The sequence below is a fragment of the Chanos chanos genome, chromosome 5 (genome assembly GCF_902362185.1).
Source record: "Chanos chanos chromosome 5, fChaCha1.1, whole genome shotgun sequence".
Classification (NCBI taxonomy): domain Eukaryota; kingdom Metazoa; phylum Chordata; class Actinopteri; order Gonorynchiformes; family Chanidae; genus Chanos; species Chanos chanos.
Genome location: NC_044499.1, coordinates 10,561,379 through 10,578,722, shown reverse-complemented (window position 1 = coordinate 10,578,722; position 17,344 = coordinate 10,561,379). Strand labels below are relative to the sequence as shown.

The following is a 17,344-nucleotide window of genomic DNA, read 5'->3' as shown; positions in this document are numbered from 1 at the left end:
TTTATGAATTTCCTATAGTCAGAGCGTAACCGGAAATAGAACTGAACTTCGTGTTGTTGAGACGAAAGGAGCAAACTTCCAAGTTGACCTAAATTTTAACAGCGTCTATCAATTTAATACGTTGATCATTTTCGTATTTGAATGAGTTACCCGAACGTTTAATGCAAACTGCAGAAAACCAAACTTAGTTGCCTTGGCAGATCATTTTGTAGTCGCTAAGCTTGCTTAATATTTGTCTCGACTAACACGAAGCTAATGCTAGTCAAGTGTCATTCAATACAAATAGCTATCTAGCTACAAGCTAGCCTACTTTCACTAATCGTCAACGTCGGGTAAGTGAAATGTAATGAAACGTTATAAATATATCAGCCTGCAGATTCACTCAACGCAGATTTGCCGCTGACTGACTAGTTTGCAAATATCCGTATGCACATTGCTTTCTCTTGCCTCCTTGACACAAACTTTAATAATGTCTGTGCAATCTTAGCTAGCTATTTAACGGACAACACTCAGCACTGACTCGATGACAGCTACATTTGCCTGATTTTCAGTGTTTCGTACCCTGCACGTTTTACAAACTCTTAAATCTGTCTTCGAATGCTTGCGATTAATAAGTGAGACAGCCGTTAGCTCCTGACCAAGTTTCTTTACTTCGTCAGTAGAATTCTCTCAGGGTGTTAACTGTTGATATGCTAGCAAACAAACCGTAAGAGCTCTTTCATTTATTTATCAGTTACTCAGCTGACTTACACAAACAATTTCTTTATATTAAAACTGCACTTCGTCAGTAAGCTAATGGACATTAGCTACATGATGGAAATTTCAGTGAACTGGAATTAAGTGATCTTTGCACTTGCACTTCCACAGAGAAATGGCTAACTTGCATATCATATTGCTATTTGACACAGACATTGCTGTCTTTTTCTAACGTTTCGGCATTCATCGTTTGAATGCTTTGCACTATCAACGAAATAAATATTTTAGATAACAGTTGGACCTTTCTATCGATGATGGTAACCAGATGCTACTCTATGAAAGCCATGTTTTGCACCCTGCATAGGTCGACTTAAGTGTTTACATCGAGTTTCAAGAGATTGCTTCCCTCCGTGTCAAATAGTCGTCCACGCCTCTATAGCAAATTGTATGTTGTGCTCTTCCCCAGAGGTGCACAACTGACCCCCTTGGATCGATAAATCCATGTGGATTTTGTTTATACCAGCAATTACAAGCCCCTGATTGGCTGGGAATATACACATATACATGTGTCCATTTGGCAGACGCTTTTTTGCCCCAAAGGCAGCAGAACTTCAGCCCTGACTACCACTGTATTAAACGCTGCACATCCATTTGCATGTGAGTTTGATCATGTAAATTGTGACAAACATTTTTAGTGTCATGTGGCCAATCCATCCATGAGTGTTGTGTCTGCATTTCACAGTTCATTCAGAAAATCAGACAGTGCTTCCATATGTGCAAGATATTTTACACAGCTCTGAATATTGCAGAGAATTTTGATTTAGTGTTGAATTCACACTCTCTGTCTTCTCTCAGTGATTCTACTACAGCTCAGCATACTACGGACAAAAATGTTCCCGCTGAAAAGCCGAGGAATCGGACAATGCTAGAATATGAGTTCGCCGGATGACTCCTCCCTATCTCCTGCACGGAAGAATCCTAGAAGAGCTTGCCAATCTTTTTATGCATCACTGGCAAATAAAGCAGTAAGAAACCCAAAAACCATCACTAAGCCAGAGGATTCCAGTCTTGCTGGTGAGCACTTCACTCAAGCACCACCCGAGCAGCAGAGGGAAGGGGATTTGCTGAAGAAACAGTCAGAAAAGAATCATGGACGAAAGGTAGCAAAACATTTTGAGCAACAACAAGAGCCTCACTCAGATGTACCTGCAGTCCCACTTGCCTCTACACGGAGATCTAAGGCTCAAGGCTTAACTGCTTCAAATGGACTCCTGCGTCCATTGGCACCTGAACCTAATTTATCAGTGCCTCAAAGGACTTCCTCAGCTCAGGAAAAGAATGGGTCTACACGACTTACGAGGGTATCAAAGGAACCTAGCAAAGGAAGAAAAAAGAAAGTAACTCTAACGTCCAGCATTTCAAAGAAAGTAGAAGATGCCAACCCGGATGTTGTTTCCAATGGGACACACTCTGAGAAACTGGACTGTGGGCTGGACAACACTGACCCCGCTAAGCCTCAAAAAGGTTTATATAAAAGGGCAAGTGTGAGGTCTAGCAAGAGAAATCAAAATCACCAGCCCTCCTCAGAACTATTCTCTGACCTTAAACCTACTCCTCCTCCTGAAAAGGACCCAACCTCAGCGGTTAGTGACTTTAATCTTACCTCTGCGCCAAGAACACCAAAGCGGAGCCAATCGCAGCTCCAACCGAATCCTTGTCTCAGCTCAACACCTACTGAAAAGCTCACCACTCAGTGCTTGTCTACACAAGGATCAGAGACTGCTGGTCCACAAAGCATCAAACCAAGAAGACAACAGTCCATACTTGACCTGAGTCCTGTAAAGGTATAAGCAATATTGTAACACGGGCCCTTAAGTCCATAAGACCTGTTGGATATTGTTTTTGCCAACCACTAGATACGTCTTGCCTAATGGATGTGCACACGTGTCGTGTCATAGGCGGTGCCACTGATTATGTGATGAGGTCGAAAAGCAAGGACTCAGCACCCAGATTTGATTCTAACACGCAGATGCAGATTTTTAGATATGTTTTTGTTGTAATGCAGATTGACCTTTTGTAAAGTATGCTAAGCTGGCATCATATACATTTTGAGGATTCTAGTGGGGTTTTCTCATGTCAGGCTCCCAAGACAGAGGTTGCGCTGAAAAGCAGGGGCCAGCTACCGAAGTCTCTTGCCGCATCAAAACCTGAGGTTCGCAGAAAGAGGAAGGGTCGGGAAGACCCAGGTGCACCCCCGACAGTCAAACGCAACCAGAAGAGGAAAGCGTTAACGCCTGAGTCTGTTCAGCAAAACCAAGCTGCACCTGATCGTCCCCAACGCTGTAGACCTCGGTTCGAACCCCAAGAGACAGAGATACAGGAACCAGGTAGTAGGCTGTCGTTTCCCTCAGCGGCGTTTTGGTTTAGGTCGAAAGAATGTTATAGCCTTAAGAAGATGAGTGTTGTATGGTGTTCACTTCAATTAGCAGTCATATTTTGTTGTATTGAAGTTGTTTGGTATCATATGTACAGAGAATAAAAGGCCGAGCTGTTGTGATTTTCCACAGCGGGAGAGAACTTGTCCTCTGACCTCTCCATTGAACTGAGTCCTCCTGAGGATCCACTCCCTCTCAACAGCACTTTTTGCTTGAGTGAGGAGGAGGAGGAGGATCAGGATGACGACGAAGAACTGCCCAGTTTCCTACTGCAGATGGAGAAAAGTGAGTTCAGTACCGAAGCGCAAACAGGACTGTTTTCGTGCTGTGCTGTGCTACATGTGTTCTGCAAATACTCTGTTGTCCTTTATACAGTTTATAATTTGTTCACTTTTGTTGGTCATTTTGTTTGGTATGACAAAGACTCTGTCTCTATGCATCTCAATGTTTGTTTTGAGAAATGTGAATCAGCTCTGTGTATATTCTAATTAAGGATGATGTTTAATTATTGTTTTATTGCATATTACTGAATACTACCATATAACAGTTCCCCTGATGCATTTACTGTTAAGAGCTTGGTGTCTGTTTTTGAAGCCTTTTATTACCTTACCCTCAGGCCTTACCTCACTCAGTATGCCACCTAACTCTTAGTACAGGCCATGGTAATCTCTCGGCTCGACTACTGTAATGCCCTTCTAGCGGGTCTCTCAGTTTGTACAGTGAAACCCCTACAGATGGTCCAGAACGCAGCAGCACGTCTGGTTTTCAATCAGCCTAAAAGGGCACATGTCACACCGCTACTCATTGACCTCCACTGGCTACCCATGGCCACCCGAATCAAATTCAAGTCACTGATGCTTGATTACAGAGTAACTTCTGGTCTGCACCAATTTACCTGAACTCACCAGAGCGCCTCCTCTCCTAACACCTAACACCTCTGACACCCTAACATGCCTTACTTGAACCAACTGTGTTCTTCTCTACCTACTCTCCTGCTCTTTGTCTTAAAGAAACTTGCATTTATTGCTTACAGTTGCCCTATTGAGTTGATGTAGTACTTAGTACTTACTAATAGGTCTCTTGAATTGTTTCCCTACTTGTAAGTCGCTTTGGATAAAAGCATCGGCTAATTAAATGCAATGTAAATCACAGAACTCTCCTTTTGTTTCTTGCTCTCTACAGAGCCCCTGTCCATCACTGAAGGACTATGTGTATGGTGCAAACTGAGAAAGTACCCATTCTGGCCAGCAATGGTATGTTCAGAAGAAAAATGCTTATACTATGTTTGATTTTGCATTGTATCGAAACGATCCATCAGTGGCCTGAGTTTGATCAGAATGATTACCCCTTTTTTCCCCACAGGTGAAGAGTGTGAACCATAAGAGCAAAAAAGCCAGCATCGTGTTCATCGATGGCCTTCTGTTCGACAAAAAGAGGATAAGGAAAGGGTAAGAACCCCCCCCCCCCAATTGATTTGGGAATTCTCAGCTGAAATATTCGATAACATTTACAGCTAAAGTTTTGCATGATGTTGCTTTTGAATTGAATTGACTCTTGGACATGTTCTGTTTTTGTCACTGAAGCCCTTTTTTCTTTTTCTGAAGTTTTTCAGTGTCACTCAGAACTCTGAAGCCTTTTGATTGCGAGGAAGCAGAGCAGTTGGTGGTAAGATTTATGTCTTTCATCTGTGTTTTCACTTTAGACAGTTTTTGCATAAGCATCTAACGCAGATTCTTAAGGCGTTGTTTTTACCATCTATGTCTATTTATAGTTGGCTTCCATGGTCTAGAAAGCATACCTTGTAGTACTCTGAGAAAGTGAAGGCCTGTTGTGTGTATGTTGTCAAGGGTAAAGCCAAAGAGAAGTACGGCACTGCTATCACATGGTGCCTGGAGCTCATATCTGACTACAGAATCCGTGTCGGTAAGGCCCCCCCCCCCGGGGTACTTTTCTTTAATTATGTGGTTAAATAACAACTGACAGATGACGTGGTCTGTCTTTTCTTTTCTCTCAACACATACATTCCAAACAGTTTCATGCACTTCCATCACTCCAAGGAATAAAGTGAATAAAGTGTTCTCTCTCTCTCCCCCCCTCCTCTGTCTCTCTCTCTTTCTCCCTCTCCTCTATCTCTCTCTCTCTCTCTCTCTATCCCTCTCCTCCGTGTCTCTCTCTCTCTCTCTCTCTCTCTCTCTCTCTCTCTCCCCCCCTCTCCCCTCCTTCTCTGTTTCTCTCTCTCTCTGTCCCTCTCCTCTGTCTCTCTCTCTGTCTCTCTCTCTGTCTGTCTCTCTCTCTCTCCAGGATGTGGCTCATTTGTTGGCTCATTCATTGAGTATTTTGCAGATGATATCAGTAAGTTCACTGATGTTTACCTTTTTTTTTTTTGCTATATTCAAAGTTGTCTAAATAAACCACCTATCAGTTTCATCAAACTAGGTATGTCGGCATCAAACCTTTTTAAAACAATCGTCTTTCTCTTTTGATGTGTTTAATATCTGTGCATAACACAACCGTGCCGTCCCAGGTTGCCCGGTGAGGATGAAATACCCTCAGGGCCATTCGGACCTTGCCTTCCCGAGCCAGCTCATCCTGAAGGAGCAGTGCCAAAACTCGGAATATCTGGAGGAGGAGGATGCCGAGGAGGAGACCACCAGCGACCAACTCGACGAGCAGTTATCCAAGAAAGTTTTGCCTGATCGCACCAAAGCTGCACGCAACCGTGCCAATAAGAAGCTCATTGACTTCATAGTAAAGAAGCGCGGCGTAGAGAAACGCCTGTTGGTAAGATGGAAGAACTGCTCTGGGAAACGTGTTGTGTCATGTCATACACTGTGTTCTATTACACGCCATAGACCAAAGCATTTCTGTCCATTACGAAGCTACTTTTACGTCAGAGAAGTAGAGATGTATCCTATAGGTAACTGTTATTGCTAGAATAACTCGCCTGTTGTTACACTCAACCCCAGGCTGTCCTCGGCGGTCAGGAGACATCTAAGTGGCTGCAGGCTCTGCTCAAGGCCAGCCGTTCTGTGGTGGACACCTACCTAGAGGATGAGGAGCAGGTGGACCAGTTGTACACCTACCTTAACAAGCTATATGACAATGCCTCAAAAGCCAGCTCTTTTCTGGCAAGCATGGACAGGATTCGCTTTATCCTAGACGTCCTACTGCCTGAGGTGATTTTTTTCTCTTTTCTTTTCTTTTACATTTCACCAACAGATATTTTTGCGAAGGTTGGAAGTCCTACCAGTGGATCTGGACATCCTTCTACCTGTGGGGTTTTTTTTGGGGGGTGGTGGGAGGGGGGGGGGGGGTTGTTGGTTTATTTGTTTGTTTGTTGACTAAAAACTTCATGTCCTCTCGTAAATGCCTCATTACCTGTGTCCTCTGTCCTCAGGCAATTATACACTCGATCGCAGTAGTAGAGAAGCTTCCTTTGGAAAAGGCTGAAGAGAAGTATCGTAAAGGGCCTTGCTTTAGTAACAGGTAAGGGAATGGGCTTTAACAGTAATTGCTGTTTATCTTCTTTGTAAACTGCGTTCCTCTTATTTATTTTCATTCCCCTCTCGTTCTTTTGCAGAGAAAGACAAGAGTTTGACATGATGATCGAACAACAGATGAGACTCAAGGCAGTCACCCAGTGTTCCTCACATTGACAAGACTCCCTCTATTATCTAATGCAGCTGAATTTCACTAATGAACTTGGACAGTCTTCTTACAACAGAAGGGAATGAATATGAACAAGAAGTGAACAGAATATTTCAAGAAAGCGTCTGATGGTTGGTAAATAAAGGGAACATGCAATTAAACTGCATCTTTACATGTTCAGAACCGTAATCAGAAAGCATCAACACAAAAACTCCAGGTCTTTCCCTGCAGCTCTGGCCTTACATGGCATTGTGGTTTTGCAAAATAATTCAAAATTTTTCTTTTGTCTCACTAAACTGGATCTCTCTCTCTCTCTAGATATATATACATATATTTATTTATATATCTCTCTCCGTGTGTGTGTGTGTGTGTGTGTGTGTGTATATATATATATATATATATATATATATATATATATATATATACACACACACATACATACATACATACATACATACAGACACACATACATACATGAACTCCGCAGCTGATCTCTAGGACTGAAGATTAAGCTGTAAGGATAAGAATGAGCATTAAGAGAGCTGTTTAATTGCTGTTTTACAATGAACTTGTGAATGTTTTCGTTTGAAATAAATATGTATACATGCATTATTATTTTTTGTTTTTTGGGGGGTTTTTTTCCCTCCAAGGAAGCATTTTGTATATTAGTTTGAAGGAGATCTCACTGGGTTAATCCCAGTTTTGTTGTTTATTTGTCTCTTACATTCTTGCATACTAAAAACTGTACTGAGTACACTTACTCATCTCTTTCAGCTGGCAGGGTGTCTAAGACCAGTTTTTGCAGGGTTTTTTTTTATTTCCTTTCTTTGTTTTTGTTTGTTTGTTTGTTTGTTTTTTCTTTCAAAAAGGACACTTATTAAAATTGCACTGTGCAGGGATGCAGCTCAGATATGCTGCAGCGGAATCTCCATTCCCTTTTGAAATGTGTATGGTATTAATATGTGTAAACAGTTACTATATTAACAAGATCATGACAAATCAAACAGAATTATTTGTTCACTGTTTACATACAAAGGTAAATCAAAATGGGTGCAGTGTCATTACACACAGTAATCGGTTTTGCAGTTTGTTTCCTGACTTCAAAACTGTCTCAGCCAAAGAGTATGATAGATTGACGTGCATGTCTGCCAACGTGTTCTTGTGAAATGCAAACAGAAATTTACCCCAGGATATTTTTTTATGATTTGAACCGTAGTCTCATAGCGTGTGGGGGACATTTTTTTTGTATGAAAAGAATAAGCACAAATGCATTTTATTTGAGATTTACAAGCTCCTTTGATTGCCCTGTAAACCGGTTTCCCTCTTCTCCGTAACAAATTAACATCCGTTGTAATATTCATATCTGCGGAGCTGTGGTTTGACACATGAAACGGATGCAAGATAAAAACTTTTATATCTGATAAATTGTAATGTTTACAGCTGTCCAAAAATAAACTAAAAAAAACACAATGTTTTTTTTTACATATTCTTATGCCATGTGACTAACCTGTGATAACTAATCCATTGTCTCCTCCATGGTATTGGAAAAAGATCATGATCAGTGTTGTTTTGAAAAACGTCTCTGCACACTCAAATGTAAATGTTTTAGTGTCATGTTGATAGCATATTTATTTCTCGGCAGAGTAATGTATTGTAAAACGCTCCATGGAAACACAGATAATATCACTTATATTTCTGCCATACCAAATACCATAGCAGTGCGGTATAAACTCTTATATCTCTTTTTGAAGTACTGTATATTGCACAACTGAATACAATTTGCATACATTCTTGCAACACATAATAATGTAATGCTTTGTACTGGAAAATATGAATTTACATTCATGAACCAGCTTAGCACTGGGAATGGTAATACATCATAAGTTGTCATAAGCTCAGTATAGACTTCTTGTGGTGTTTTATACTAAGCTGTGCAAGCAAACTTCTCTGTAATAACACGCAGTCATTGGAGCTACAGCTAAGACAAAATAAGTGGCTTATACTCACCATACTCATTAGAAAGCATTACAATGTGCTTTGAAATGCATTGTTACTGAAGACTACGATTTCGAATATTTTTGATACTCCCTTGTAGAGATGGCCCTGTTGATTTTTTTTTTTCTGTTGGCCTCAAGAACTGTATTATCCCCTTGTCCAAAACAGTTGAGACATATCATAGTTCTAGACTCGCGACAGTCACCTCCATTGCTTAACCACTGCAGTTTGTCCTTAGGCAAGCTTGGCTGACTTTAAATGAGATATTGTTAGACTCTGTTATAGTTTTTCTGGGTTATATTGTCTTCCATCACATGACCATATCAGAGTTGGTTCATGGAGTGGCACCCCATAAGGCCACTGCGAGTACTCCACAGGACTGTTAAAGCATGATTTTTGTTTTTTAATGCCAAGGAAATACGTAGCAAAGAAGGACAACATGTATGCAGTTTTTTTGGGGGGAGAAGTTGTTGTACAACCCCAGGAGAAGGGTCTTGTGTCTAAGGCTCTTTCAGAGAGTTGATCTGGGCACAGATTTTGAGAGCAGGGCCCAGTTTAATGTTCATAGCGCTCATCAGGTGATCCTCTGTCAGCAATAATAAGGCCTGGCCATCAATCTCCTGTGAGCGGAACTCGTTGGCAATATCTTGGCATCCTGGGAAAAAGAGCAGAAGCATATGTAAGATGCGTGAAGATGACGGTGTATGATGTAAGACTGATAAAGATACATAGGTCGCCTCTATGGTCACTGAATGGTTTGAGAAGTGTGAAGATTCTGTAAACAATATGCAGTAACCTTGTCGGTCACCGCATCTTACTTAAACTGAACTTTAATTGATTCCACCACCCACCATCAACAGAAACCAACTGAGGGCAAATCCCTTTAGCAGAGTCACAGACAAGGGGAGAATCCACTGATGCCGACGCACACACGGATGCCGTTCTGGTTGCTTACGGAGAACCAACGATTGCTCTCTCTCAAGAAAACGAATGCGCTTACCTGGTAAAGAGTTAATGTAGGACCACACTTGTTCCACTGTCCACTGTGAAGGATTAGAGTGAGAGTTTGACAGGCCGTCTGAGCTACTGAAACTCCCTCTCCTCCCCTGATCCCTCTCCTTCCCTCTCTCCAGCTCTCTCTCCCGCTCTGCCTGCACACGCAGCCTTGTCGTCATGGGACCAGGAGGACTATCCTCGTCCTCTTCCGCTTCTTCCCGTGAGCTAGAGATTTGTTGGATGTCCTCCGATCCACATGAGCCAGACAACTGCATTACAAAGGGGCAATAACGTACACTCAACAATATATGCTCACTGTCATCTCATGACAAAGGAGATACGTGATGGATTGAGTGAAAGACGAAAAAAAAAAAAAAAAAACCCAAACTTAATTATCTCTTTAAAGCAGATACCCATTGTGATGTCTGACAGACCTGTCGGAGGAAGTGCTCTCTGGACCCTCCGTTTACACAGCTTGGTGGTCTGCCTCGTCTGCCCACTGCTCTATGGGGCCAGCGGCTGACTTTGTCTGATTTTAGTAAAGCGAGGCGCTTCGTGCAACTGACATTGAACCTATTAAATGAGAGTTCATTAGACGCACACCAACCCATGTAAGTGTGTATTTGTTTGTGTAACCATATATTTACAGGCACAGAAACACACATACACACACACACACACACACACATATATATATATATATATATATATATACATAATCAACATATCGTCATATAGCATCTTGCCTACTTGCCCTCTCTTTTTATTTTTAATAAATGATACAGAAACTGAAAAGAAGATACCGCGGCTGCTTTCACTAAATACTTATTGTTCAGTTAATGAGGACAATCATCCAATTTGCTGTGAGTTTACGCTAGAGTTGCATTGTTTAAATTACAGTGATCTCTTGCTTTTGATGTGTGTCTCCAAGCCATTAGAGACACACCTGTAAGTGATTATGTGCCTTGCCCTTCTAAGTTCCTTAATGAGGAAATGACATTTTACCTAAATGGATTTCATATGCAAAACTGAATGTTTCTTTAGCAGGAAAGCAGTGGGACTTCCTTTATTTTGTTTGGTGGTTGTGCAGAATGGAGCTTTAAAAATGTCTGACCATCCAATCTTTGGTATATGCGCAATGTTAAGGCGGATAAAAAAAACACTTTATCTCATATTTAATGTTTAAAGAAAGCTTTAGCGACAATTCTCCACATAAATGTACTCAACTGGATTTTTGATATTGAAAGTGAGAATAATTCACTAAAACACTCAAGAGTGAAGCGTTTTTTTATTTGCTATCTGTTCTGTTCTTGAGGACAAAACAAAGGAGGACAAATTGTGGTAAATTCATCCTGAATTCACCTACATAATCCCTAGCCTTTTAAAAACTTGTGTAAGAAAATATGGTACATAAACTGGTTGACTGAGCTTTTCAGAACAAACTCTACATCAGATAGAAGTAAGCTTACCTTCTGACACAGGTCATGGAGCAGAAGCGCTTGGATCTGAGGAAAGTCTGGGCATATCCCTCCTTCCCACAGAACTCACACTGAAGCACATCACTAAGGCTCTCCACTGCTTGTTCTTTAAAAGGGTAGAGAAGCCATTAGACACACATTAAGAAGTCAAAACATCTGGGCTACTTTTGAGCAGCACTGCACATCTGATGAAAAATGCATTTGGATGGTTTTTTTAGTGTTTGTAGACTCTCATTGCATCTCTCAGTAAACAAAACTGAATGTGGGAGAAGTTTTCTCAGATAAACACCTTGATTAGTTCAATTAATTGGTATTGCTAAAACTGGGATGCATACTCCACTAGGAGAGTGGACACCCCCAATATAGACTCACAAAGACATGTGTGTAGAAGAAATACGTCTGTGAGCCCTACCATCATCAGCAGGTATATCATCCATGTCATCTGAGTCTGTGGAATTTTCCGGCTGTTCAGTGTCTATCAAGCAGTCATTGGGAGCTTGTTCTCCACTGGCTGACATCTCCATGTCCTCAGGCAATGTAGCCTGCTGGTCCGTTATCAGAGACGACCGGCCCACCTGAGGAACAAGACCAACACGTCAAAGCAGACCTCACACTTAACGGAGATGGAGATAGATGGAGACGATGGACTTTATACTCATTTGTTAATTGGAAAGAGTCCTGGTGATGGATCCCAAAAGGGAGTCCTCTAACAGCTTGTTATTTAGTGGTTGAATGTTGACCTTCACTCCTCCTCAACTTCACTCCTCCTCAGAGAATGTTGTGCCATTGTCGTACCACTCTGGGTTTCATTAGCACCCAGCAGCGGCTGTGACCCTCAATTACTACTAGTCATCTAGTGGACATACCGGGAACGGCTCCAGCCCCTCTCGGATGACGAAGCCCTCAATGAGGTGTGTGAGGATGTGGGGCCTAACGATCGGCTGTGAGGGCTGGCCCTCAGGACTCCCTGGGAGGCTGGCTGTGGGGGGCCTGCTGGTGCTTCTTACCACAGCAGAAAGGAAGGGAGGGGGGGAGCTGTTGGCATAGGTGGAGTCCTCAGGCGATCGGATCACTGATCTGGTCGACGATACGCAGGGAAGGTCCAAAACGGCTGGGAATCAAAAAAAGAGGGCAGAGGGGTTTTTTTTGTGTATGTGTGTGTTAGACGTCCCTCTCGTCCACTTTGTTGACATTTTTGTGAATGTGGTCGGATCCGTTACCTGTGCAACTGTCTGGTTGTACAGGTTCATCGTGTAAGTCTCTCTGGGGCTCTGGTGACGGAGATGATATTGGAGGAGTGGGAGTCCTGTTACTCTGAGGACATGAGCGTCCCTCCTCTCTTAACCCCTCTACATATGTCCCTTCCACCTTCGATTGCTGAGCTTTCTGCCAAAAACATTGAGTAAATACCAATATGCGTGAAATAAACTCCAAATTACCACTAATTATTGATGGATTAGACACAAATATCTCATTTGCAACTCATGTACATCTCTATGATTTGCTTCAATACCCAGAATAATTGTTAAGATGTTGCGCATAACCGGGTACCTCAGCCGCATCAGATGTGAGGTTTACCGAAGGCGCTTCTGTCTGAATAGCTGGTTGCACCTTCAGGTCTACAGCCATTGTCTGCGGTGGTGGAAGATTCTGGAAAGGCAGCTGGACCAGAGCCTCAGCAACAGGGAGTTCATCCTCTGCCACCAGCATCTGGTCAGACTGCACAGCAAGGGCCTGCACAGAGCGCAGGGACAGCCTCTGCAGTGAGGCAGGTGGTGGCTGGGCAAGTCTGGGCAGAGCCATGGTGAGAGGCGGAGGGCAGGTTAGGGATGGAGGTTGAGGGAGGGGCTCCACCGCAGGGCCCAGGTGCAGGGGAGGAGGATCGGGCAGCGTAGTACAGGAATGAGGCAAGACAGAAGAGGAAACCACCACTGCCTGCTGTAGACTAGTTGGTTGTTCAGTCGTGGAAGGGACTGAAAGGACATCGCTGTGCTGTGACAATACAGTTGCTGATGTCGGAGTGGTACGAGTCAGGAGAGAGAGCGGAGGAGTGGGATTGTCTTGAGTTGATACCCGGAGGGCAATGGGCTGGACCTGTCTGTGAGTGGTGGTGCTCTGCTGGATAATGAGCTGATGCGGTGCCCCCTTCTGACTGTGAGTACAGTGAAGCTGGTGTCTGATCAGGGCATGAGACTGGATTGGTGTGCATGTGGCTAGAGTAACACAAGGGTGGTCCCACAATATTCAAACAGTACATGAGTCAAAAACAGCTGCAATGAAAAGCGATTCAGTTACGATTCAAAAAGTACTTGTACCCTGGTGTCAATATCAGAATCTGATTTTTCATGAAAAATAGAAGGAACTAAATCATCATACATATATGGATGCAATACTTTCCAGCTAAAAAATCCTTAGGTTGGTGACTTAAAAGAGGTTATGAGCAGGCAAGCAGAGGGTAGAAGGGTAATGTCAGCCAGGTGTGACTCACCTCTAGAAGTTTCCGCAGAAGTTCGAGTCACCTGCGCAGGTCTGAGTGGACCAAGGGACATTTTGGGGAGTGAGGGCACCACAGTCTGACTCTGTGAAGAAGGCTTCAGCTGGACACTATGAGTAGTTGCCAAGGCTCCAGGCAGATGTGTGCACAGAGCTAAGCTCTGAAAACAGAAAGGAACAAAATCAGTCATCTGCAGTGAGTGACTCTGATCAGCCACTGAACAAAACACCGTTTAATGAACGCTGTACTATGACTCGGTCCACTTTTAACTGTCTCACCTGTGTTGAGGTCGACTGGGAGGATACAGAGCTTATGGCTGGCAGCTCAGATTGAACCGCAGCCACTGTGGCAGCAGGGGTAAGAATCAGCTGATAGATTGGAGAGAGGAAAAGGAAAGGGAGGCAAGAGAAGGCAGGGTGCTGGAAACCGTCAGTGTGAAGTGTTAGGATGAATGTAATAGGTGAAATTTAGCTGGGTGTTTTGATGTGAGAGCAAAATTTAAGTTCTTGATAATGCAAGGATTTTGCTCTTAGGGGCCTTATGCAGGGATTCTGAGTGAGTAAGCATGAAAAAAAAAGACTAAAGCATCTGCATTCAGCTGAAGAGTCGCCATGCAACGTACATCTCAGGAAAAAAAAAATCTCTGAGAAATGAATGGTTAGTTACTGTTTAAATCTGACCTATACTGTGATGGTTTGGCTGAAGGTTTGACAACCTGATGGTTATTCGTAAAACATTATTAATAGAACTCAAGAAATTAACATGCTCTTAAACCATTGCACATTTAATTTATTATTATCTTTCTGTTGACTACCTTAAAAAGGTGGTAAATTCCTTACCATTTGAGTGCGCAAGTACATCTGGGCCTGACTGCCTGTGGGAGAGCCATTACCCAAGAGCATGGCCTGCTGGGATATAGCACCCCCGGTGGCAGTGGAGCTGACGCCTTGGATGCGGCCAGTTGGCTGGGCCGTCAACGGAGACGTTGGGAGTGTAACCTTATAGAGGTTTGGAGGACATGTGGAATGAGGTGCTGATAGAACAGCATCAGTCCTTTTCTTGGCTCAAAATGGTAAAGGTTACAACAACACTTTGAGAGCTGGTCCCACTCTTGTTAAAATGACCTGAGTGCTTTAAGAAAGCACACAGATAAGTGACAGAGAAGAATGAATGAACTGAAATAGAATAATTAGAGAAGTAGATATAGAGGGTGATTAAAACAAGGAGACTTTGAACGTAGAGAAGGATGAACAATACAATGTGGTCCAATATTTCTTAAAACAAATGTAATGGTGTTTGTGAATGATGGAGTAGTTGTCCTCCATATTTCCTGAGCACAAAATGCCGTGCAGGGAAGCTTAAGGAAACCATGTTCTCATACTTAATGTATGATGTCTTAACCAGACAAGAGCACTTACTGTTGTCTGAGAAACACTGGCTGACTGAACTACATTCCCATTGGTTGATGGAGGTGAAGAGGAGGTCTGCCTGCTTCCAGTTTGTGAAGCCTTGGCAACAGATAAGGAAATTTCAGTGACCAAACACACACACACACGCTCAAAGTCGGCATTACGCAAATACATACATACCTGCTGTGTAGTAGTAAGGCTTTGTGTGACGGTCAGATTTTGCTGATGTTGTTGCTGGATAGCAGCTGTTTGTAGCATGATGTGATGTTGTTGGGCTGTATACATCTGCTGCAGATACTGTGCTGCCATTCCCTGTGGCCTCTGTATGGCCTGTTGGATCACCTGACACAAAGGTAGAGAGAGAGAGAAAGAGTGAGAGAGAGAGAGCACTGTGATTGGTATCCATTCACTGCAAGATATACATTCCTTCCTCAGACTACTGAAGATGAAATAACAAATCATAAACACCCTTACTGCATGTCCACTAGGCATACACTTATATAAAAAAAAAAAATCACACAATTCGCTGTTTAGGACTTCAGTGCTGAGTGAGCGATGAGAGAACACTGTTTACAGTAAAACACACACAAAACTGTCATTTCCCATCACTATACACTCCATCTCCCCTAGTTTATCAACTACATCTCATTACTTTCTCCCTCTCATTACTCTGTTTCCATGATCTGATGAGAGACACCTTACCTGGACAGCCTGTCTGTCCACAGAGGCACTGCTCAGGGGAGTGGAATTTGCTTGAGTGTGTGCTGGGCTAGTGGATCTGGATATGTTGGTGGATGTTGATATGTTAGTGTTGCTGGTAACTGCCGTAGTGCTGGTCAAAGCAGTCATGCTTTTTTCATTGTTCATCTCTCCAGGGTTAGGGTTAGGTTTTTCTGTCTCGGCCATCACTGCTGTCAGATGGACAGCTGGAACATGAGATACATAATTTGTGTTCATTTATTATCTTTATTTATATACACTATATGCTTGGACTGCATTGTGCAGTGTGGCTGTACAATTTAATCAGAGGGAATGCCATAGGAAAAAATATCCCAAAGAAATGAATCCTTTTGACTATAGGAAAATGGGATTTCTATGCTTCAAATTGATTATTTTCAACAACTGTGCACAAACTGATTTAGAATTTTAAATCTACAATTAAAATAACTGTAAATGCAGCGTTCACACAAAAACAAGTCAAGCAAAAATGAATATACAATCACAGGGAGTGGGTAGTGATTCTGCAACCCACAAGAGCGACGTTTTGCCTGCTTCATCTCTCCTCAGCGCCCCCCCCCCCCCCAAAAAAATGCGAATTTATCAGTTTATTGTACCTCTCTGATCGCAATGACGATATGACGATGTCAAACTAGAATAAATGCACAGTAACCTATTAAAATAATAAATCTTAACCCCTTCCAGGAGCTTACAGACTAGCTCCGAAACCAGCACATTTTGCATTACATTCCAAAAAAAATTGCAAGCTTTCACAAAACCCTACTTTGTCGCGAACGCGCGATCGAAATGCATATGTGTTGAAATTCAGTTTTAATTTATTTTGATATATCTGGCGACATCAATATTACATTGGATAAATGTTGGTTATCTCTAATCTTCAAAAAGGTTATATATATTTAAACGATTATCCGTTCATGCATTTTTGTGGTCTGTATGCGCAAACTTGTCATTGGGCAACAAAGCCCAAAAATTATATATACATATGTGTGTGTATATATATATATATATATATATAAATGAAAAAATGACTGAGCCAGTCTTGCAAATTAATGGAACATACTATTTTCATGTGGGGATTAAAAAAAAGATTTTGAATTAATCTACTAAACAGCTGTTTCAAGATTTTGTAGGCCAGTCCAACATGATTTTCTGCCAGCATATTCCCAGATATTAAATTTTATCAACCAAACCCACTTAAGTGTTTGGCCGTCACTCATGACACATATGCTATGTTCAGACACAAATGGAACACAGTTTGCCAATGATGCTATGGAAAAACAGCCTAAACGAATTGTTTTCGTGTGTGAACCAAATTGCAAAATCCTCTGGTGAGTGAAGACGTTTTTAAACTTGTTCAATTAACTTCACTGTAGTAAACGCGCGCTGTACTCCAGTCTGTTAACATTTCTGATATTTCCCTGATATATTAACATTACAGAAAAATACATTACATTG

At 42.2% G+C, this 17,344-nt stretch overlaps 2 protein-coding genes across 2 annotated transcripts; one reads left to right on the top strand and one right to left on the bottom strand.

Annotated features, from left to right (window-relative positions):
• Positions 1–1,628: 1,628 nt before the first annotated feature.
• Positions 1,629–7,028, top strand: LOC115812129 (PWWP domain-containing DNA repair factor 3A). Its single transcript, XM_030774618.1, has 12 exons — positions 1,629–2,540; positions 2,837–3,083; positions 3,264–3,416; positions 4,314–4,384; positions 4,494–4,579; positions 4,736–4,796; positions 4,979–5,054; positions 5,433–5,483; positions 5,656–5,912; positions 6,098–6,307; positions 6,529–6,617; positions 6,712–7,028. Exons 1-12 carry the CDS (start codon positions 1,629–1,631, stop codon positions 6,785–6,787), a joined length of 2,289 nt encoding a protein of 762 aa, XP_030630478.1. The 3' UTR covers positions 6,788–7,028.
• A 1,686-nt stretch (positions 7,029–8,714) lies between these two features.
• Positions 8,715–16,000, bottom strand: LOC115812127 (polyhomeotic homolog 3 (Drosophila)). The gene is made up of 14 exons (XM_030774617.1): positions 15,854–16,000; positions 15,332–15,493; positions 15,176–15,250; positions 14,582–14,740; positions 14,013–14,110; positions 13,737–13,900; positions 12,800–13,461; positions 12,469–12,634; positions 12,115–12,359; positions 11,661–11,823; positions 11,240–11,354; positions 10,205–10,343; positions 9,775–10,039; positions 8,715–9,429 (listed from the first exon to the last, which is right to left on the bottom strand). Exons 1-14 carry the CDS (start codon positions 15,998–16,000, stop codon positions 9,275–9,277), a joined length of 2,715 nt encoding a protein of 904 aa, XP_030630477.1. The 3' UTR covers positions 8,715–9,274.
• Between the last annotated feature and the right edge of the window lie 1,344 nt (positions 16,001–17,344).

Bases quoted from the DNA above. Each gene is read 5' to 3' on its own strand.
- LOC115812129 (XM_030774618.1), top strand. From the start codon at position 1,629: ATGAGTTCGCCGGATGACTCCTCCCTATCTCCTGCACGGAAGAATCCT. The intron at 5,055-5,432 runs GTAAGGCCCCCC...CTCTCTCTCCAG, and splicing joins TGACTACAGAATCCGTGTCG to GATGTGGCTCATTTGTTGGC. The intron at 6,308-6,528 runs GTGATTTTTTTC...CTCTGTCCTCAG, and splicing joins TAGACGTCCTACTGCCTGAG to GCAATTATACACTCGATCGC.
- LOC115812127 (XM_030774617.1), bottom strand. From the start codon at position 16,000: ATGACTGCTTTGACCAGCACTACGGCAGTTACCAGCAACACTAACATA. The intron at 14,741-15,175 runs GTTTCTCAGACA...AACCTCTATAAG, and splicing joins ATGTAGTTCAGTCAGCCAGT to GTTACACTCCCAACGTCTCC. The intron at 10,040-10,204 runs GTCTGTCAGACA...TTTGTAATGCAG, and splicing joins GAGAGCACTTCCTCCGACAG to TTGTCTGGCTCATGTGGATC.